We start from the raw sequence: 22,904 nt of genomic DNA on the forward strand, positions 1-22,904 counted from the left end.
ATCTCTCCAGCCTGATCTAGCTTGATTTTGAAGATAGACTTTTCTTTCTAATCATTCACTACATGTATTTTAGGCTTACATGTTCTTTTCAAAAATTCCAACTTCATGACTCTGAACCTCAGGCCAAAATACTTATCCATTGCTAAATCTCCTTTTCCAGTATTACTTCATCTGACTTGGTACCAGTTACAACATGACTAAAGGGTTACATATGGCCAAGCTTGACACTTGCTGGGTATAGACTTGCAAAGACATGCTTCCATAAGCCAGCTGTCCTTTTCCACTGTGTGACACCAATCAGCTAGGTCTCCATGAGCCTCAGGGTGTTCAGTTGTACTGGTCAAAGTGCAGCTGTGATGAGCAGAGGGAATGTGTATCGAGCCTCAGACTTGGAGGTGAGAGTCAAATAAATGAGAACACTATTAAAGCAGAGTAAGGCACCCTTTAACTTGCTGGCCTTCACTAGACTTTATTCAAGACAAACAATTTTACCAATCCTATCTCATAAACTAGTTTCTTTGATTTTAGACAAAGAATACTTAAGAACTTATGATATTTAAGATTTTGGACAAAGGATATTTAAGAATCTTCACAGTGTATGAGAAATAAGTACAAATATATGTCCCCTTTCCTAGTTGTCATATTGTCCCACTGAGGCTTTGTCAAACCTGAACAAGCAGGATCATTTTTAACAACTTAAGTAGGATTTGAAGGTGACCCAGTGTCAGCACACAACGTAATGAAAATGTCCTGATGGTGTATTCGATGACAGGGATTTCTGGGAAGAGCTCTGCTCAGACCAGACTGCCTGAAAAATCCCTTGAAACTCATTTGAGATTCCACTTTTATTGTTTAGGACTTTTGGAGTGGGTCATTCTTCAGGCTGACAATTATTTAAGTCAATTCCTGTCTGGGGGCACTGCTGAGTTGGCAGCTTTGGAAATTAAACAGTTTGTTTTCATTGAGAACCCCCCCCCCCGGCCACCTAGCATCCATAGGTAAAGTACTGGAAACAGGAGCATCCCCTACCCTATGCCAGTCTCCAGTGCAATTGGCTATCTCCTGATGTGATCCATCCATCCATCGAGACCTGTATTCAGGGTGGGCAAAGCAGCTACTTGAGCTAAACTGGGCTTATATTGAATGCTTTCTCTTATACCATGAAGCTTCCACTGACCGAGTTAAGGGCACCTTTGCATCTTTATCATCTCAGTTTCCTCTGAGGCTAACCCAGGACCATCCTCTCATTCTTTCCCTAATGGGAGGAGAGAGATGGAGTGTATGCTGCTACTATTCTGAAGTACAATATGGGCAAGCCAAGTGGGTGGGCCGGGTGTGCTTTTTCATTGCCCTAAATCTCACCTTGTCCTTTCATTCCTCTACTGGTGAGACTCAAAGTCAGAAAAATAATTATATACTTGGTCAAGGATATGCCCACAGGCTTAAGATGTCTCTCTCTCTCTCTCTCTCTCTCTCTCTCTCTCTCTCTCTCTCTCTCTCTCTATCTATCCATCTATTTCTCTCTCTCTTTCTCTCTCTCTGTGTGTGTGTATGTGTGTTGAGTGTGTATATGTGTGTAGGTATTTCTTTTCATTGTGAAATGCCAGTAGGTGCTATGTAAGATACACAAAAATAGTGTTAAAAAAGGATTTCAGAAAACTCCTTACTTTTGGCTTTTTAAAGTTATCAGTGAAATAAAGGCTAATGGGTTGCACTTCTTAAAAAAAAGGTCACAGATTATCAGGCAGTAGAAGCCCATGGGCATGAGTAGGAAAACAAATGCTTCCCTCCAATCTTTTGGGAACTGACAAGCATCATCCCCAAGGAGCTGTGAACTAGATTGTAAAGAGACAAGTATTGTGGAAAACACTTTCTACTTCAAGCTGTGGTTCCAATACCCAGATGGTGCCACATGTTCCACTGTATGGGGGTATTGTGTATACCTGTGTCTGTGTATGCCTGTATCTCTGTGTTTCTTTATATACCTGCATCTCTCTGTGTGTGTGTATATGCCTGCATCTCTGTTGTCTGTGTATGCCTGCGTGTGTGAGTGTGTGTGTCTGTATATGTCTGCATGTCTCCGTGTGTCTGTGTATGCCTGTGATGTCTGTCTGTGCTTGGATTCACATGTTTGTATGTACTGGTAGGTAGGCTTTTGTTTATTTATGTGTGTTTGAGGGTATGCACTTATTGTCTGCACATCTGCACATATACACACGTTCTATGTGTTTCCTTGTGCATGGGTATATTTTTGTGTATATGCAATCAGGCCCCAGGCACTACCAGAGAGTTCATACTTCACAATGAAGAGCCTCCTTAGCTGACCTATAATTCAGCACTGCCCCTTGCCAGTCTGCTTCTTGAGTGAGTTACAACATTTTTCAGATCTCAATATTCTTGTATATAAAACGTCATGCTCAGTACTCCCATGAAACCAAAAGGCCAACTGATAGGTTTTCAGCCATCTTCATACTAGCATTAAGTTGAACTACTGTGCATGTAAAAAAGCTTTGCTGTATTTTCTTTTAGAACCATATATATATTATATATAACTTCCCACATATCCAGTTTTGCCCACATTTAGACCTGAAAGTGGGCATTGTCACAACTAACACTGTGGTGAGTTTATGAATTAGGTACACCTTTCTCCACTTTACATAGGAGGGAACAGGGATGGGTGTGCATGTGGGCACGTGAAATAATCTGCTGAGTCACCCCAGAAGTTTTTGAAGGGCAGAGTCACAACCCCTATCTGTCTGCAAGGCTGGCCTCACTCTGACTTCCCACATGCTTCCTTAGCCAGAGGCTAAAGTGATGAATGACATGAGCATCCTAGTGGTCCATACCCAGGTTATATTTGCCCTGTATGCTGATAATCCCCCATACTGGACTGACACTTGATTCTTAAGGTCAACCCAAAGTGCTGCTCTGGGTGGGGGAAGCGTAAGGAAGACAGAAGAATTGGGGCAGGGACTCTAATTGGATAGGCAGCAAGTGCTAGCTGCATTGAGAAGTGCATGTGTGGACACATCCGTAAAAGCACCTGGTGGAATTGAGCTTGCCTCAAAATGTTTTGGCAGTCTTTTAGCTGCTGCACAAGACTGCTTCTGGTTTTCTACCAGAAAGTATCAGAAGGAGACTTGCTGGAACATGACTATCTAATCCCTTCCCAATCTCCAGAGTCTCTTAAGTCCTTCATTTCTTCAAATATTCAATTGTCAGAACTTGGTGATTAGACATATTATGGCCAGAGGAAGCCCAGGTACTGGTCTGTGCAGCTCAGGCAAAGTGAGTAGAACATTATCAGCTAGTTACTTTGAAAGGAGTTTTGATATAGTTAATAATAATAATAATAAAAAACCAGAGAGAAGCCAAATCCCATTTACAAAATTATCACTTTTGTTTAGCAAGACACACAGATTCAATTTTGCACAGAAAATTGCTTGGGAAAACAGGCTCTCAGCAGAGCCCTTCAAAGACAATTTAATATTTTTAATAAGGAAAATCTTTCTGATTCTCAACTATTTAGCCATGAAATCTTAAAAATCCAATGAAAGTCTGCCTTCAATAAAGCTGCTTTACAAATTTTATTGTATGTTTTACAACCTGAGAATATTAACATTCCCTGGGCACTTAAATTCAGTTATAATTACAAACATTGCACTTTGAAAACTGTCTTTCATGTACTTTAATGTAATTTAGTGCCTACAAACTATGTGTTTATTTTTTCAGATCTTCTTTATCTCAAAATTTTAAATAAGGTCAATTAACCCAGGAAAAGGCAAGTTTCTAAACATTGTCTATTTCTAAGCAGTCATCTAGAAGCACACACACACACACACACACACACACACACACAGGAATAATATACTTATACACATATAAATCACCTATATGCTTGGGAGGTTTTGCATGTCATTGATTATTTTTCAAAAGTTTTGGAGCTGGGTGAGTTGTCACAAATCTGAAATATACTTGAAAGGATGCAAAGCCTCAGGCTACAGAGTGAGTTTAAGGCTAGGGTTGGGCAAGTTATTAAGATACTGCCTCAGAGTTTAAAATATTAAGGCTAGGGATATAACAGGGTGGTCGCAATTTTCGTTACACTGAAATTTCTTTATCTCTTAATGACAGTCCCTACCATATGGAGTCCTTTTCAGCAGATTATAGCTCAAGATAAATGCTGAGGAGATGGGTCAACTGAAAAGCACTGAGTGGGCAAGTGAGAGGATCAGAGTTCAATACACAGCTCCCACATACAAATCTGGGAATGGTGGTGTGTGCTGGTAATAATGGCACCAGGGGGACAGAGACAGAAGCATCCTAGGGGTTTGCTAGGCTAGCTGAATCACTGAGCTCCATGGAGGTCTAGTGAGAGACCTTACTTCAAAAACTAAGGTGGAGGGGAATGAAGGAAGGCATTAGGCATGGACCTTTGACCTTTAAATATGCACACACACACTTCTAGAGCTGAGCTGTTTTACTGGAACTATGTAGATTCTCCCATCTACACAGAAAAGACAACTGAAAAGTGCTACATGGCAATCTGAAAGGATTTCTTCAGTGTCTACAATCGCAATTCCAGGTCTTTTAATGAAGGAAGTACCAACGTCTTTATACTTGTTTCGCTGCATACCTGAGCATCAGATGCTTGGCTTTGGCATTATCCATTGCATAATCTCCCTCACTGTTTAGCACTGCGCTGTGTCATTGGCTTAGAGCAGTCTTGAGGTATTTGGCACACTTTCTAAAAGTTACTAAAATGTGTAAGAACATGAAGCCACTCTGTTGCTAGGAAAGCAAACCTTCCCTTAAATGTTCTATTGATAGAATCATATTGGTCACGTGCAAAACTCCCTGTCTCTCTCCATAGCCTCAGTGTTCTCTATCCAAAGCTTGTGATCAGATGCACGTGAACTATGTGTCTTTCTTGCTCTCTCCTCTATTAGAAAAATAATCTTCTATACTAGAATTTGAGCAGGAGTAGAGCTGTCTATTCCGTTTGCCCCTACAAGAGCAATGATGGACACAGACATTCCATGAACAGGTAACCAGCACAGAGCTATCACACAAATGTATATATATTCACAACAGAAGGAGACCCAGAATCTATTGTAAATGCCTCAACATAGTGTTATGTTGTTCTTCATGTTGCAGTCTGAGTGCCTCAAAGCTCTGCAATAATTTGGACATTTCTGATACTTCCTAGTATGTCATCAGTGTTAGTTTCTGCTCAGTTCTTCTGTGCAGAGGGAAGTATGCTCCTGTCTCTGATGCTCATCTTAGATTTATGGAAAAACATAAGCCAAACAGGGGGTATTTCCCTCTCCTTCTATTACCATTGACATGTAAATTTTAAATCCACTTCCAAACAGTAATCTGCTTTTTAGTGCTCATAAATTCCCATTGTATACTTGACTGCAAGAAACCACAGCACTAATAATAAACAGCTACACTATGTTTTTCTAAACCACTCTCTGTTCCCACAGCACTTGGGAGAGCTGTCCAAGTGTTCTGTGGCAGATTGGAAAGCTGGGGGCTGTGACAGAAGCCACAGCCTAACTGCTAGTGATGATGCTGTTGCCATAATTTACAGTTAGGGAATCACTCGATGCTTAGAAACCCCTAGCTCTGCCGAGCGGCTGCAGTGTGTGTGATAAGCCTGTGTGTATTTGGGAGAAGGGACTAGTGTACGTGGAGTAAAGACCCATAAAAGAAGGCAAAAATGCAAGGTAGTGTTCTTTCAGACTGTCAGTGACTCCCTCTGTCCCTTCATACAGGAGAGTGGACAAGGCTTGACAGCAAAGGAAGTGCTGCCCTTTTTTTACTTCATGTCCTCAGGTCCATTTTGCAGGATATTCTTAAAGAAAACCCTGCACTTTCCTTGTAGAGGCAGAATCAAAATGTGCCTCAGTTTGTACCTCAGAGCCGGTGCAAATGCTTAAGATGTTCAGTGCCCTGGAAGGGTTGTAAAATGATGCAAACAGTGATGAAAATATCTTCATGTCTTCCTTTTCTTCCCCCGAATTTGCTCCCTTTTGACCTTTATTTGGCCAATGTGTACTGCTTTCCAGAGAACCAGACAAAAACCCCACGATTGGTTAAACAACAAATTAAGACACAAATGGGTTCAACTTCATCTTGTCTACCCTCCAAGAGGATGATAAATGGATACAGGCAACAGATATGCTCATTTCTCTTAATTTTGCCCCATGTGGTGTTTGCCAGTGGCAGAACAGGAAAACTCAGCCAAGACTGGCCATTCCACCTCCTCACAGGGTACAGGCACTCACCAGCGCTGACAGTGATGGCTTCGATGAACTGTTCCCTCCAGCTGTTTGTTCCCACCACAAGGGCCAGGTTTGTCTTCTTAATGAGTTTGTCCACAGTGCTCTAGAAAGGGCCAAAGGGATAAGATAATAACTTCTGGGGTTGTGAAGGCCTCGGGAAATCTAAAACCTTGTTTGGAAGCCTCAGGGTTCTATAAAGGGGTAGCAGATGTCAAGCTCAGAAGAAAGTTATCCACATCAAACAATGTTAGGATTATGCAAACAATTGTGCTCCTAAGAAATATTCTGAAATGGAAACTTCCTCACAAAGAAGTCTAGCCTCCTTTAGAGCTAATGGCTAATCAGGAGGAACTACATTGTTTGCAACAGCAGCTGTCTGAAAGGCCACTGGCACCCCTCAACTGCAATGTGAACTTGATTCTCTTTGGCTTGTCTGTCGCATGCTGTCTGTAAGTGAATCAATATTGGCCCTGTTCAGTATTTAGTGTCTGTGAACACCTGAAAGGGACAGATCTAAATCAGAAGGCATATTGCTATATTTTCATCAGTAAAATGAAGCCAGGTAGCAGGGTTTCAAGTAGGCTGCTTGCTGCATGATTGTCAGCAAATAGATAATTTCGTGGCGAGGGTGTGGGGAGCAGAGAAGACACTAAATTTTTCAGACTGCTAATATTAAGGCAATTGTATTCTCTCTCTACTGCTATTACATCAGGAATACATTAGACAAGCAAAAGTCAACACCTGTGACTTGGGGTGCAGTGCTAATAACCTTGCATCACATTTCCATACTTTAATAGCACCGAGGTACATGGCCTTTCTTTTACTTTAGATCTTATTAGGCAATTAGTTTAATACAATGAGCACCCTGCAACTTTCTAAATTTGCTTAATAAAACAACAGGATTTGCCAAGCGGTCACAGGAAAACTAAGTGAGCCACACAGTCAAAGCGTTACCACAAATTATAGCAACTACAGGGAGAAGGGACATTTCCAGGGCACCGAGGCTGATCCTCCCAGAGAAACTACAGCACCGACTAGTCTACCACACACCCACACTTACTGTCAGAGCATCTTCCAATTTCCACTAATCACAAAGAGGCAGAAAACACACATTATTTGCCTTGGGTAACGACTTGTACTTGTTCAATGCAGGATATTACACCATGGTTTGAGAGAGATAACAATCATGGCTGAGCAGGAGTTAAGAAAATAGTATCTGAGGGTTTGTATGAGAGGTCAAAGGCAATTTATGATAGCAAGCATGTTAGTTCAAAATGAGTCATTGGAAAGAAAACAAACATGAAAGAATCCATGTCCAGCTAGCTCACTCTGTATCTGCAACATTATTCTTGGTCAGCTGGTATGTCCTTGGATAGGGGGTGGTGACTGCTCAGCTTCTTGCCTGGATCCAGACCTGCTAGTTAGTGTCCTTGATAACAGTTCTAACAGTCACCGCTGTTGGGCATGATAAATTGGAACACACAACAGGCATCTGTCTTTCCTCTCTCAACCCAGCCACATCTCACCCAGTACTCTATGCATCTTGGCAAATGCCAATTCAAAGCGTGGTGTGGAATGTAAGAAGAAATGACCTCGGTTTTTTTCTACACGGAGTGGAAACTTGAGGCATATCTCTCCAAAGAGGACAGAACACACTGTGTTGCAGCCAGGGCAGAGAACCTCCTCAACCAAGAGATAAGCAGTTGAACATGGCTCCAGCAGCTCAACACAGACTTCCCCCTCAAATGATGCTAAAGATCAAACTTTTAAGAGGAACTAAACTTACCCTTTATTGATGTGGAAAAACACAGGTATATATTAAAATGTAGAAAATTTAACCAGAGGGGCAGAGCCAATTTTTTTTCCAAGGGCTAACGTTGTACCTGTGTGGTTTGGATCCTTCATTTATTTGAGAAAGAAGAGTGAATCAAGATGGATTAAAGTTCAGGCAATATTTTCTGTATTCATCTGGAGAGTTCTTAAATGGTTAGTGACATTCCAGACATTATGAACACCTCACCCTTGACAGTGGACATTAGTAAAGACACACTCTTAGCATGACAGGTGAGAAGTCAGGGGGGACATGTGCCATCTAGCTCACGCTGTTCTAGAGCTCTGAACGAGTATGCAAGTTACATTCTAGAAGAACACAATTCCTAAATGAAGAAAGTCAAAGATGTTGATACTGCACTTGGAAAGTGTGCCCCCAAGATATCTTGGTGTTAAGGCTAACAATGATATGATTGTGTTTGTAAACTTGAGGGAGAGACTCAAAGTTATTCCAGAAAGTCAAAAAAAAAAAACCAGGCAAATGAAGTTATGTAAGGAATCTGGATTCTAGGGAGGCTTTCCAGTTCTAGATTGTGGTAGCTTACAAGAGAGGGCTGTGTGTGACCAAAACTTTTTCTTTTGTCTAGGAAGAGTCCTTTCGGAAGAAGCTACTACCACTGCTCTTTCCACAGCAGGTGCATGGGAAAGCAAGCCTGGGCATCCTCTAAGGTAAAGAGTGCATATTCTCTACAAGAAGGGCAGTCTCTGTTGTGGTAGCTGACACTGAACCCTTTGATTCCCACTGAAAAAAAGAGTTGCAGGAGGAAATGTGAAGCTGGAAGCACATGGACCCAGAGTAACAGAGTGGGCAGTAGAAATGGACAGGCTGAGATGCAGGGGAGATTACATGAACTTATGCATGCTCCCTTCATGTGCTCAATGAGCCAGGCTCAAGGCTATGTTGTGATGGGCTCTGACGGTGGGATCAATCCCGGAATCTTCATTCCAGTGTTTACCTCTCTTTCTATGGGTGTGAGTTGGAAAAAAGCTCTAATAGATAGATACTTAGTGACCTGGAGAAGGTTTAAATGTGTTATTATCTTTTTAAATTCTAATTTAATTGCAAAGACACTTTTTAACATACAACCAATCTGGTATGTCAGTTTGGGGATTAGATTTAATGAACCAACAAAAGGAAAAGAGGCAACTATTACTAAAGATCCACATAGGATTCTGAGGCTTCTGTATTTTTCTTTGGTTGTTTGAATAAGCATCATCTCCTTTTGAAAAGCAAGTAAAGAAAATAATGCTCTGCTCTGGGTTTGCAATCCTGGGTTTTACAAGAAGGGATAGGCTCTTATCCCATTGTACAACTGAAGTTGGCTCCATCTTAAGTATCTTTAGAGACTAAGGGTCTGGCTAAGAAGTGCTGTGCGTTTGAAGGCGAGGGAGGAGGAATGGGTGGAGAGGATTGGAGGAGAGAAATGGGCTAGGAGAGACAAATTGGAAGTTTCATCCTCAAGTCTGAAGCTCATCTCTGTGTATCTAACTTATAAAAGAATGACTTCTATTACTGGGGAAACTTTAAATCTGGGCTTAGGATGTAGCTCAGTGGTACAGTACTTTCCTGACATATGAGAATCCCTGGGTTTAATGCCAACTAACACACACACAAAAGAAAGAAAAATAAGAAAGTAGTAAATCCAATTTTACCAGCTCATGGGTAAACTGTATAGTTGCAGACACTGCATCTTTGGCAGGCAGTGCTAAACAGTTCTCAGATCTGAATAGCTTAGATATAAATAACCATTCTCCCAAACCATGGCCTTCGAATATTCACATGGCAAATGCTTGGCTTCTAATAGACTCATCAGACTTTTTCTAATGTACAGAATCTCTCAAAATCTGCTTTTGGAGTCTCCTTTCAGGTGAAGCACTTCTGTCTGGGTACAGTTCTGACTCTGTCATGGTGTACATCACCTGCTGGAGTCTGGTTCTGATGCTGTTTACTGTATAGGATTTCTTGGTTCTCTGCTAACTCCACAATTTCAAATTGAATCTGACCGCCTTTTAGTGAATGAGCTTGCACATGAAGTCGCAATTTCCAGTGTCTGTAGAAGGCTCTTATAGCACAGACCACACCGAACCAACTTGAGCAAGCCGATGGGTCAGGCAGTGTTGACAGACATACCTTGAATTCGTAAGACTCTTCAATGATCACCTCCAGCTTGGTGTGCTCTCCCAGGATGGGGCGCCCCATTTCTGCAATGCGCCTCTCCTCCTCCTCTTTGCTAGTCAGTGGCTGCTTGTCATCATACTCGTCTGGGAAAGGGAAGGTAAGAGTGTGAACAGTGTTCCTTCATATATACAAGTCCCAGGATCCTGCTTTAAGAAAAGCAGGGAGGAAGGATGCCCTATGGACTGATTAAAAGTCTCTTGGGTGAGATAGTGAGTCTGAGGGGAGAAGAGGACAGGGCTTGGCTGACAGGGTAATGCCACATAGAAGCAGCAGATGATGGGGATACAGTACAGTCCCATCTCATGTAAAAGCACGGATGAGGAAAAGGCATGTTCAGGTCATGTCACCGCAGAAGACCCTCTGCACATGGTCTGTGCTGAGGGAATCATCCAGCTGTTCTACGAGAAGCTGGCCAGTTTAATGGTCTCCACATATTTTTTCCAGCATGTGACCAAAGGGAAATGCAATCAGAAGTCTTAAAGTAACCCTGAGGGATGTGAGAATTTGGTCTTCTCCTTTCCCTTTTCCAGGGGCATCAGAAAATGCCTAAGAGGGGCAAAAAGACACAGAAGGTAAATTTTGACCTTAGCTTCACACTTGCCAAGAGTCCCTCTCACAGATTCAGCTCCAAAACTTCCATTTTATGTTTCCCTGAGATGGCTGGGCCCCAAGTACATCCTCTCTGGTGCAGAGGAGAAATGTATTAGGAAAGCCTTGACCATGTTAATCTTAAAGCAAACATAGAGGGCGAGGGTGAGGCCTTTGGGGAGCTAATATTCTCTGTGTGAGCATGATTGTTTCCAGAACCACCAAGTAGCTCTCATTCTAGGAGAGGTAGGGGTGAAGGGTGCTTAGAAATAAGTCTATAGATGAGGAGGAGATCACAAAGTGGTCTCTCTCTTTATGGAGGTCATTGGGATAAATCCCAGACTGAAAAGACCAAGCATATGTGGAGGGCAAACACTTGTCCTGCAATTACCCTTGTCCTTTAGGTCCAGGATGCTGGGAAATGATAGGCTACTTCCTCTGAGCCAAGCAAAGCACTTATATCCAGGGAGACAGTGGTGTTGCTATGGAAAAACCTCCATTCCATGGCCCTCACCTCCAGGATATCTGGCCAACTGCCTGTAAGTGGAGTCTGTTGTCTGAGTCATTCAGGCTGAGAAGGACTGACCTTTTTGTTCAGCCTTCCTGACCTGCCTTTTGCATTTAGACATCAGCTTTAGCAGGGGCTCATACCTTCTATTTCCTGCAAAGAGCTGTAGCTTCTTCTCTGCTCTGGGACCCTGCTATAGTTGGTTCTATTTTTTGATCTAGCAATTGTTTCAAGAGATGGTGTTTTGGCTACTGTGAGGACTGGGGTTGGGCGATAGAGGTGCTGGAAACATGGCTAGTACCTTCGATTTCATTCATCAGAAGTAATGGAAGGCAAAACCAGAATGCAGCTGCTGACACACTTTTTAGCATGCATTTAATAATGTATTCTAAAGCAATACATTTTAAATCTCGAGTGGTCTGTAACTCCACCAAATCAAAGGAAAACAAAAATGGGTTATTTGGTCTGTTGCGAAGCTGTTGAAAATGAACAAAAGCAAAGCAGAAAGAAAAGGAGACTAACTGAAAGGGTGGTAAGGGATTTTGTATAAGGATTGGGAAGTTGTAAATCAAGGAGAGGCAAGGGTTAGTCTCCACAATTGTCCTGAAATCATGTGTTCTAGTCAATGGGGTGGGTGGACATGTGTGAAGTTCATTTACCTAGGGTTCAAATCAATCATCGCTTTGTTCTCATTGCTCTCTGATCTTTGGGACAATGGAAATGTCACTGGTCATTCAGGTTGATTTTGTGTCTTTGTCCAAATCTCTGACATTCAATGAATAATAATGACTTCCCCCAGGAGAAATGTTGCCTCTTAGATACCTATCTGAAATGCAAAGCTAAGTGTGGGAGAATATTTATTGTGGCCATCATATGTGATTTTAACATAGAAGTTTATTTGGAATGGGACTCGAGTTAGTTTAGGTAGAAAACAGAGAGTGGTTTGAGAGGAAATGGGATTGTTCAGGGAAACATCTCACAGGATGAAATGGATCTGGAACATGGTGTCAGATACATGGTCATGACAGTAAATGAAACCAAATCATCCTATGAGTGAAAAAGTGTCCCCCCCCATAATCCTTCAGTCTTTCTGGTCAGAAACAAGTACATAGTCTGATGCACCCAGGTAGGGTCTATAACTGCTTCCCAGTATCTGGCATTCTTTCATTTAGGATCAAGTAGTTTATAGGCATAGAATACTTGACTAGTCAGAATTTAGTGCCCTTCTTTTCATTGTAAAAAAAACCCAACTTATTTTCTTCTTATGGAAAAATCTTACCAGTTTAAAAAAAATTAATTTAAAAAGGTAATTAAAATCCCAGTATGTAAATTATAATTTAATTAGTATTTAATCTTAAAAAATGTCTTCAGAAGCTGAAGTGTGGATATCTCATTTTAACAGTATTGATTTAAACATAAATAAATGCTAGTGAACATGTTTCTACATCTTGCTATGCTCTTATTCTAAAGCATGGGTTTACCCATCATGCAATCACCCAGAAATGTTCCTACACCTTCATTTAGCTATATTAAAGGTTCTTCTTCCTTTTGTATACCAACTGACAACTAGAATTTAGTAAATATCATTCAGTTCCTTAATATTTATCATAAACAGTTTCACATGGCTTCTGAGTTATTTTAAATTATCTTTACATACAAATACCCAGTCTGTAGACTTAGAAAGCTACGGTATGTCTCAGAACTCATTGGCCTATCTTTACCTATGTCTAGTACAAGGTATGGAATGTGAAAACATTACTCAAGTATTTGTTATGAGATTTTCCAAGTTACCATTAGTAATACTTTTTAGCTGCTCTTTTTTTTAAATAGGACCATCCATCATTTAAGAACATGGTATTGTCCTCTTAGAATATGCCAGTACAGATACAGTCCTCCTCTTTCTTCAGCTATCTTCCAGAAATTTCTGGTGTAGTGGGAAAAGAGGCACATGAGTGCAAAACCAGAATCAGTGTGAGGTGACTGAAGGACTGGTGTGGGAAGAATGTTCTGCCTATGGGAGTCTTGGAAAGCATCAGAACATAGAATTCACTTGAAACTATCTTTGAAGCATGTAGAGGACCTTGCTCGGTGAATATGATGGTGAGGATGACTAGGAGATATGGAAATGAGTGGTCATAATTCAGGTATGGTGGACACAGTATCAGGGAAAAGTGAGGGCTATTTTCATTTGGTGAGTATATGTAAATCTAAGAGACATAGTTATTTGTACTTGAGAAGTGACAAGTGGATAAATCTTATGGCTATGGCTGGTCTACAGTGGTACTGATATATTAGTGGTTACAATGTAGGGTTTTGATGAATAAAGTTGAATCTTTTTCCTCCTTAGTGTTCTCCTTAGGTGTACCTTTTATTAAATAGGAAAATGATTCAACACTATTTTCAGAATCAATTACTTTGTTTCTTTCTCTCTGCAAACAAATAGATCAAAACTGATTATTTTACTGTACCCTAGGTCACTTTATTGCATTATTCATGACTTATTTATGACTAGTGAGAGCATGATGGAGTTTTGACTCTACTTCTTAGAGCAAATTAATTTTCTCTATGCCCAACTCTGGGTCTCATTGACTGTCTTTTTATGTACATACACATACTTGTAAAGCTCACCAGTTTAATTGTGATATTGTATATAGGATATACAATGCTACAGTATTGACCTGTGCATATAGGATATACAATGTTGCAATCTTGACCACTGTATATAGGATATACAATGTTATAATCTTGACTCACCACAACAATGTAGAGACCCTGTGCACTATCAGCAACCATGGTTAAAAGCCAGTGTGGTGAGGACACAGAGAATCTCTAGGATAAAATCACCAGAGTGCACTCTGTGTTCATTATAGTGATCGGCTTTTATAAAAAACAATAAAAAGCATTTGCTTTAGGTGTCTGAGTTCTGGAAACAGATGAATTATGTAAAGCTGCTTCCAATGGTTCCTGCTTGAAGCCAGATCTTGAAACAGCATCATGGTGATGAAGGGGTAAGAGGGGGTCATCACTTTCAGAGGACCTTGTCACCCACATGGCTGGTTCAACACAGAGTTCTGTATTGCTTGCTTGCTTTCTTTTCTTTTTTTTTTGGTTTTTGTATTTGTATTTGTTTTAATCCCAAGAAACGAAATAGATCTTAGAAAGTGGGGGAAAGGCCAGTGGCAGGAAAATCTCCTCAGGGTTATTTTGACACTTTGTTCAGAACTACAAGCCTGCAAACACAGGACACTTGACAATGTTTCAGCTCCAGCTGGCCTCTCAGATTAGAACCCAGGAAGATTTGTATTTTTAGTCTCTTGGAGAGTACTGTGAGAAAAATGTGTAGTTGGAGCTTAGAATTATGACTGTTGGGTGGAGGTATGATTTGTGAGGCTGAGGGGGACCCATAGGGTTGGGCAGAAGTACTTCCACCACTGAGATCAGTGAGGGGCAGCAGTAAAGACTGAAGGAGGAGGTGCTGCTGTTCTCAGCTACACACTCCCTTCTAGGAGCTGACTAGTAAGCTGTAAAACCCCACAGTATAACCAGGAGAGCGGTGTGATGCTAGGGTTGCCCTGCCAACATTTCTTTGTTTCCTTGTACACCAAGAAAGGAAACACAATTGTCTTGGTTTTGCAATTTTTTTTAAGAATTACTTTACACTAGATGAAAAGTTCACATGTAAAAGAGATATTTGTAAGAAATCTAAAACACACAGAACTCTGGGATAAAGAAGGAATTGGAGCAGCCTCTGGGTAGGTCCATATTCTCTCTCCATGCTGCTTTCGGGTTTTAATCATTCACAGGATCCCAGCTCTCAGAGAAGTCATTTGTCAATCAGCAAAATTTTGGAAGGCCCAGGGACTGACATCTATGGTTCTAATAAGGAGTATACCTGAAGGCTGTGGATTTCAAAAGCCACAGGGAAACGAGTACCTGAAATGCTGATTACAGTGGAGGGAAGCGGATGGTCTCTAGCATGAACCTTCCTGAAGACAGGTTGGCCTAGCAAAAGGACAGGCAGAAAATCAGCAGGATGGATCACATTGCTTTGCTCTCAGTGGATTTTGAAGTTAGTAAGCTAAAAACAGCACCCAAATGCACACACTGTAAGCCATGTTAGTGTTGGTGGTTGTAGGTCACCCCCTGTAGGCCACAAGGAGGAGTTCTGGTGGTTACCCATAGAGATTACCACCCACAAATGGGGGCAAATGTTCCATAAGCCAAACCAAATCATGCTTGATTAAGTTTGATGGATGAGATAATGAACCTCTTTCCTTGTGGTAAGAGGTAGAATCAGTCTAGCAAGTGTTTGAAATGGATGAGCCAGGTCCTTCAATTACTGATTCCAGAGGCATCATAAAACAACAGAAAGCACTTGGTGTAATGACATGTGTGCTAATTTTTGAAGCCTATTAGTGGCATCTGTACAGCCCTTAGTAGGCTCTCTTCTCTATTTTTCACATATAAAATGCAGGTCACATCTACTCCATTTATATCACAGGTTTCTTTGAAGGTCAGGGAATATAAAAGCCTTGTGAAGGTGCTCACTACATCCATTTCCTGTGCAGACTAGAAAGTGTCATATATGCTTCCATGGAATAAGGACAAGTCATTATCAGCCAACAGTTTCCATTAACCAGGACTTAGGATTTCATTGAACTTCTCATTCAGGTGGCTGCCAGGTCCACCTGCTGTTTTTGTCTACAAAGATATACTGAGAATTAAACTGAGAATCTTGAGACTTGGACTCAGGGGCAGCTCTCTGCCACTTGTTTTCTGCTTAAATGTAGACAAGAAGTTTCACCTCTTGGAGATGCAGTTTTCTCAGTTGTAAAATAAGGCAAACTTTGATGGAGGGGCTTTGCTCCTCTAACTCATACACTGGTGTGGTGGAAGTGTTCTCAAGTGTCAGGATTCTCAGAGTTTGGCCCATTAAAATCGACATGCACCTTAAGTCTGTTACAAGACCACAGAATGAATGATTGGAAGAGCAACACTAAGAAATATATTGAGTGCCATATAATTTTAGGGAGAACTATAGCTGTATGTCTTAAAAGTTTTAGGGGAACCAAATAGCCAGGATACTGAATTTTATTTAAAAATACCTCTACATATTCTAATTTCCCCTTATGGACATTTTTCCTTTATGCTTCCTTTGACTACCATTCATAATGATGGCTTTTTATAAGATGTAGTTGAACTTTAGACTGATAAAGAGTTAAATGTATAATATAATGATGAAGGGAGAAGGAAATGGCTTGTACTATTGGATCAGACAAATGATTGTACTATTGGATCAGACAAATGACAGGGTTAGTGGTAGGATAATCTCCAAAAGGCCTTTTACATAGAGTCAGAAAGGTCACTGTCTTGGATGAATGGTTTGGGGTAGATCAATCTTTTTAAACCTTTTTTTTCCTTCTTGTAACTGTGTACAATAAAGTCCAAAGGAATGGTGATAAAATAATATTCATTATAAACTCTAATGAGTTGTAATGTTATCATAAAACCATAGGGTCAGGGGGGAATGAGATCATAGATTCAAACATAGGCTTTTCAGAGACACAAGGGCTAGAACAGCAGGTGAAGATATGCAAATTTCAAAGGCATCTCCAGAATTCAACATCTATTACTAACAAGGTTTCTAAAATATGGTGTATTGTTGTGAGGCTGTGGACAAAACTGATTTTTTTAAGTTTCCATATACACTATTTCCAAAACCACATCTATAATCATCCCTGCGAGTTCATGTAAAACCTGCAGGCTAAGTCCAAAGGCTACATTAATTCTTCTCTTCTTCCTTGTACCTCAAAGCCTTGACTTCAAAGCACCAATGTAATTTCAAAGAGAACTCTTTCGGCCTTATTGCTGCTGTTCACTGTACAGACCTAAGTTGCAGAAGTTTCTTAGATGCGCCGGTAGCAACTGAACCCAGGGATTTCTGGTTTGATGGGGGGAGGAGGATATGAAGTTCACAGTATCCAGCTAAGTAACAATTAGGCTGATATAGAAATGTGCAGAGTCCTGGAATAATCTCCCATTCTAACTGCACTGACTTCTACATTGGGAGAAGTTAACAATGGAGATACCTCAAATTTTGTTAAGTTTCAGCCATAGGGGGACCCAATGGACCATTCATATTGTAGGAACTTTCTGAGAATGTGATTGTATCCTGTCAGGTACAGGATACAAATGGTCAAGGCCTGGGATGCTGACACAAAGGTTATGGGAAACTTTATGAGAAATATTTACAAGAAAAGAAAAATGAGGATCCTACCAACTGAGGTACTAAAAGGGAGGATGGTTCAAGTGGCATGGAAAGAAAACCTTAGAAATGTAACCCTCCCCTCACATATGTAATGCAGGATGGCCAAAGACATAGAGGCACTCTTAGTAAGTTACTCTGGACTGAAACTGTGGAAAGTCTCACCAGGTTGCATAGAATGAAAGGAATGGCCATATAGTAAGCTCTTTCTAGAGACTGTGGTTGACTTTAGAAAGATAATCCACAAAGCCATGAAGGTTGGCATGCCAATTGTGTACCACCTTCAACTCTCTCAAGGGGAGCTCTTCATCAATTGGGACATTTTCAAGATGACGTCAGTTATCTCAGGATATATATATATATATATATATATATATGTATATATATACATATATATATTCATTCTGACTTGGGAGAGGCTTGGGTGGTTCAGATTCAGGGACTTCTGTAAGAAGATTACCCTGTTTAACATTTTAAGATTTTCTAATTTCTATGTTTCTGAGCATCTACAAGTCATTCTGTCATTTACTGCTGTGACTAGAGGTGATTTGGGAGCAGCCATCCATATAGAACTACAGATCTTCCATACAGAATTGCCAGATCGAGAAAGGTCCACTCTGGGCAGAATCACCTTGGTATTCACTGTCCTGGAGTTAATACTAATAGTGGCTGACATCAGTCCCCATGCCTACAACAGTATTTTCATGACTAGAAATTTTGGTACTATTTCCTTCTAAATGTTTTTTTCCAGCTCTTGGATTAGTATTTGCATGATACATCAGAATATTTTGGTGCTTGGCTAACGTATTACAAGTGGTCATACCTAAGAGGTGGGTTATCAGAGACATTTCCAACCTGCAGCTTCAGACAATTTAGAGTCATTATTGGGTAGTTACCTTCCTCTCTAGATCTACAGAAATTATTCTGAAAAGGTGAGTAGGTATGCAGGGTCAAAAGATGCTGCAATGAGGAATGATTTCCACCTGTGCACAAGGAACTAGCTTTAGAGATGCTAGAACTTTGCAATTAAAGGCTTCAAGCTTTCTCACTTGGATCTTAAATGCTTATGTAGCACTTTGTAATGCACCTCATATAGGAGAAATGGCTCTTGTTACCATGCTTTTACCACTAAAGCAAAGTACTCAAAGAAGGCCTTGGATCTTTATCCTCTGCTAATGTGGCATTATCTACTTTGGGGATTCTGATGATCCTTGACCACGAAGTGTGTAGTTGTCATAGCCACCATCTGAGGCCAGCTATCTTCTACTCCTTACACTGGAGCACCGAGCAGCATCTATCAGAATACACTGTAAATTCTCAGTGCTCTGTGGGCACCTGTAGATTAGTATCAAAAATATGAACAGTTAGAGGCTCTCCCTGTGAGTTTTCTTACAAATAAATAGGATACACACACACACAGGCTGTTGTTAATTTGTAAAAGTGTTAATGTGTAAACATACTAATGTGTAAAATCAATGAGAAGATAGTGTGGGCCACAGTTAAATATTAATTCAGGTTACATTTGGCTTGGTATTTAGGCTATTTGGGCAGAAACAGGAACTTTTAAAAGGCAGTATCTTACCATACAGGCATTTTCCTTAATTAAAAAGAAATAAAACAAGAAAATATATTTTTTAAAAGTGTAATATATTGACAGTGACAGTAAAAGTATAATTACGTAGTATTAGAGTTGAAAAATGCATACCTGTCAATGTGAAGCCACCTAAAAAAGAACAAAAGAAAAGAAATGTCATAATTTAATTTATATTACAAATAAGAATTACTAGTGATGTAAGATACTTGATAGCCCACCTGAGTTATGAAAACTTGCCAGATTTGTAACTAAGAGGAACATGAAAAGTCCAGTCATAACTGAACATAATCTCTTAAGATTATGCAATTTAGTGCACAATCGTAGTTCTTGTAGATACCCGAGGAATCACTGGCCCTTTAAAGCTTATATACTAAATTTAAAATGCGATATGAATGATCTGGCTTCAACTACAATGAAGCCAATAGACTTAAATGAAAATCTGGCTAACCCACAGATAGAGATAATAATCAATAGTTATGGTATTATCCCAGAGAAGTGGAATATAACCTACAAATATGGAAAGGAAATGCAAGAAATGAAATGCTTACCAAGCTCATTCAATAACAGGGCTGTGAAGGAAACAGACAGAGACAAACACAGAATAAGAGACCAAATGAATAATGAAAGAGGAATATTAGCAGAAAGAAATCCAGGCAGTCCTTAATAGAGTGGGGAAACCATTGTTTATATGTAAAAAATGTGCATCCCAAGGGAATGCATTGCTGGGGACATTTCCAAATAACTGACCCTAACAGAAATATTTCTGTGTGATTGAAAAAAATCACCTTATATGTCTTTGTGTATGTCGTAAGATATTTTTCCCACAATTGTTGACATATAGTACTTACAAAATATACTGTGAATATTGGAGAAGGTAATCTTTAACTCGGTATGGAAATAATAAATATTGTCTGAGAGCTAATAATGCTTGGAAGCCTTTAATGACTAAAAACCTCAGCTATTTTCCATGAGAACAAGAAAAAGACCCTAGAAAAAATCCATTAGCTAACCCTCTTGGAAGGAGATTTTAGCTCAGGTAGAGTTCTTTTTGCATATTTTATTTGGAAGATATTTTGACACCCCCAAAATTTCCTGTGCTGTTTAAATTCCCATATCATAAGAGGCTCTAAATTGATATTTATTTGTGTGTCTTTATCAGTAACTTCTGCAAGTTAACAGGCTAACCAGAACACTTTCTGGTGGATATATAGCTCCAGAGAAATTGACAGGGTGAGGAATGTGGGCCAGTCTATAACGTAGCTTTTCAGATTGTATTCTTTAAATACAAATGGAACCACAGCACTTTATTTTAATGAAAGTTAACTTGATATGCAATTCAAATTAAAGGCCTCCTGGGTTGTCTACAGGAATATTACAAGTGCTTCTTTTCAGTACAGTTTTCCCTGTACCATGGTCTTGGAAGTAGAGGGAGTCTAGGAAACTGAAATCAATAAGTTTACTTATACTGAGAAGAATTCACTTGGCCGGTATGAAATGGGAGAACACCATCAAGGAATTTTAATTTGTTTCTATATGAGGGCATATTTTATTAAAAACAACAATCGAAAGAGCTGCATCCAAGGCGACGGTCCTCCTTGAGATAAAAGACAGCTCTTTGGAGGAACACAGTAAGCAGCAAATGCTTCTTCCTGGATGCTAATGAGACATCTTTGATCCCATCTTTGTAATATATATTTCATTTTTGAAGTCTCTTTTCTTTCTGTTTACTGAATATTGTTTCTTCTTAAACAAGTTGTATAAAAATGAGTACTGAGCGTTCCTTTCTGCATCACTCCTGTTGCCATTTTGGACGTAAATCAAATACATTAGGAAAAAAATATTTTTTCTCAGATGGTCTCTGAGGTCCGTGGGTTCTCAGAATGGGAGACTGTGTCAAGTCTACAAAGGATTTGGCTAGATACATTACATTTCTTGCCCTACATTTAAAAACTACAAAAAGATTCTCCTTCTTCCTTGTGAAGTAGAACCTCTTATAAAGTAGGGAAGAATTAGGAAACAGAATTGACTTCTCTTTGCAAATGTTTCCTAAAACAGTGAGAACCAACAGAATCTAATTATAAAATTCTCAAAGAATTAACAAAAATGTCATTCAAAAATCTAGTTAAAAGAATAGCACTGCTCAGCTTTTCTTGTTACCATTCATATTAAATCTGTTTTAATTCTATAAGTATCAAAAGATTTTAAAGCATGGTTAGGATTAGTATAAGTCAGGGTCAAATGTTTACAACGCCTTTAGATACTGAAACTGACCTCATACATATGACTGTGGTTTCATATGTATGGTATCTTATTTGTTAGAGTTTATTATTATTATTATTATTATTATTATTATTATTAATGTAGTTCAGGCTGCCCTTGAACTTTTGGTCTTTCTACTTTGATCTCCCAAGTGCTGGAATCACAGAGGTGTGCCATCATGTCTAGCTTTATGGTGTCTTCTAAAGGATGTAATTGATGATATGGAAAATACCAAGTAAGTACATTAACTTCCTGACAGCAAGAGTCATAAGGCTCTTTGTTCTTATTAATCACTTTTTAAAAGCTGGGGCTGGACAGATTGGCACACACCTCTCAGCACTTTGGAGGTAGAGGCAGGGGGATCAAGAGTTCTAGGTCATCCTCAGCTACATAGTGAGCTCCGAACTCAGACTCAAATTCAGGAACCCCTGTCTCAAAAACAGAAAAAAGACAACAAAACAAAACAAAACCCTCCCAAAACCAGATTCTCTAAGAAACCTGATGACTGATTTTTCTGCAATTTCTTATAAATGCACTCTTCATCTACTATGGACTCTTAGGTGGCTTCCCTTTTCCTTACTTTCATCGACAAACTATGCCAGAGTGAACCTTTGTGGCCATGTCCTTACGTGGTTCTGAAGCAGAGAAAAGTGGAACACCTTCTCTTATCTCATCATTTCTGAGTTACAGAAATTCTTCCAGTATTTGTTAATGTATAACAAATTCTGGTTGCAATCAAGGTTAGTCAGCCCTTCCTAAAGAAAATGGCAATTGCTTGGCGAACCCATTAGGGAAGGGAGATGAACCCACTAAGCTTCAAAGGCAATGGAATTTAGTGCTCGAAGCCAAGGAAGAGGAGAGAGTTAAGTGTGAGAGTAGGGAGACACGGAGAGGGAGAAGAGTACAGTTTCTCGCCAGTATGTCTTTGTATACTCTCACACCTTTCATTCCTCTTCTTATCCATTTTGGTTCCTCAAGCACAAGGGAGAAACTGCAATCTTTCTCATATTCCTCACGATCAAATATTCTAATGGTAATGATCTTCCTGTGGGGACACAAGACAAAGGCAAAACAAATGGTTGGAGTCACACGCTCATGCTCTAGATGTCCACCAAGCTGAATGTTGTTGTGATGTTACGGAGGGAGAACCAGCAGCACATGACCTTCGGGCGTATGTAAAAGGGCATCTTGGGCGCTCTTCCCTGGTCTCCACTGAGGCTTCTGTGTTAACGGATCGCTTGCATAGATCTGCCTGCTTCTTCCTCCGTTACAATTAGGGTGACAGAATTTGGATATTGCATAGTATCTGTGCCAATTTCCCCAGCTATGGAAGCTTGATTGATTGTGCCCAAAATGACCCTTGAGACCTGCATGGTGCACAGCGGCCGTGA

General features: G+C 40.1%; 1 protein-coding gene across 10 annotated transcripts in view; it reads right to left on the reverse strand.

Moving 5' to 3' along the window:
• Nucleotides 1-22,904, reverse strand: part of Slc8a1 (solute carrier family 8 member A1) — a 351,192-nt gene that overhangs the window by 50,629 nt on the left and 277,659 nt on the right. For 3 of the 10 annotated variants that reach the window (XM_040738197.1, XM_040738196.1, XM_013118504.3), the window contains exons 4-8: nucleotides 19,803-19,823; nucleotides 19,366-19,383; nucleotides 15,329-15,397; nucleotides 10,252-10,382; nucleotides 6,294-6,393 (exon numbers count right to left, since the gene is read on the reverse strand). In XM_040738197.1, coding sequence (XP_040594131.1) covers nucleotides 6,294-6,393; nucleotides 10,252-10,382; nucleotides 15,329-15,397; nucleotides 19,366-19,383; nucleotides 19,803-19,823 — 339 coding nt within the window. Of the gene's footprint in view, nucleotides 1-6,293; nucleotides 6,394-10,251; nucleotides 10,383-15,328; nucleotides 15,398-19,365; nucleotides 19,384-19,802; nucleotides 19,824-22,454; nucleotides 22,559-22,904 lie in introns of all 10 variants that reach the window. The other 7 variants (XM_040738198.1, XM_040738200.1, XM_040738202.1 and 4 more) reach the window with 7 other exon arrangements.

Source organism: Mesocricetus auratus, unplaced genomic scaffold (assembly GCF_017639785.1).
Source record: "Mesocricetus auratus isolate SY011 unplaced genomic scaffold, BCM_Maur_2.0 Super-Scaffold_100676, whole genome shotgun sequence".
In the NCBI taxonomy this organism is placed as follows: domain Eukaryota; kingdom Metazoa; phylum Chordata; class Mammalia; order Rodentia; family Cricetidae; genus Mesocricetus; species Mesocricetus auratus.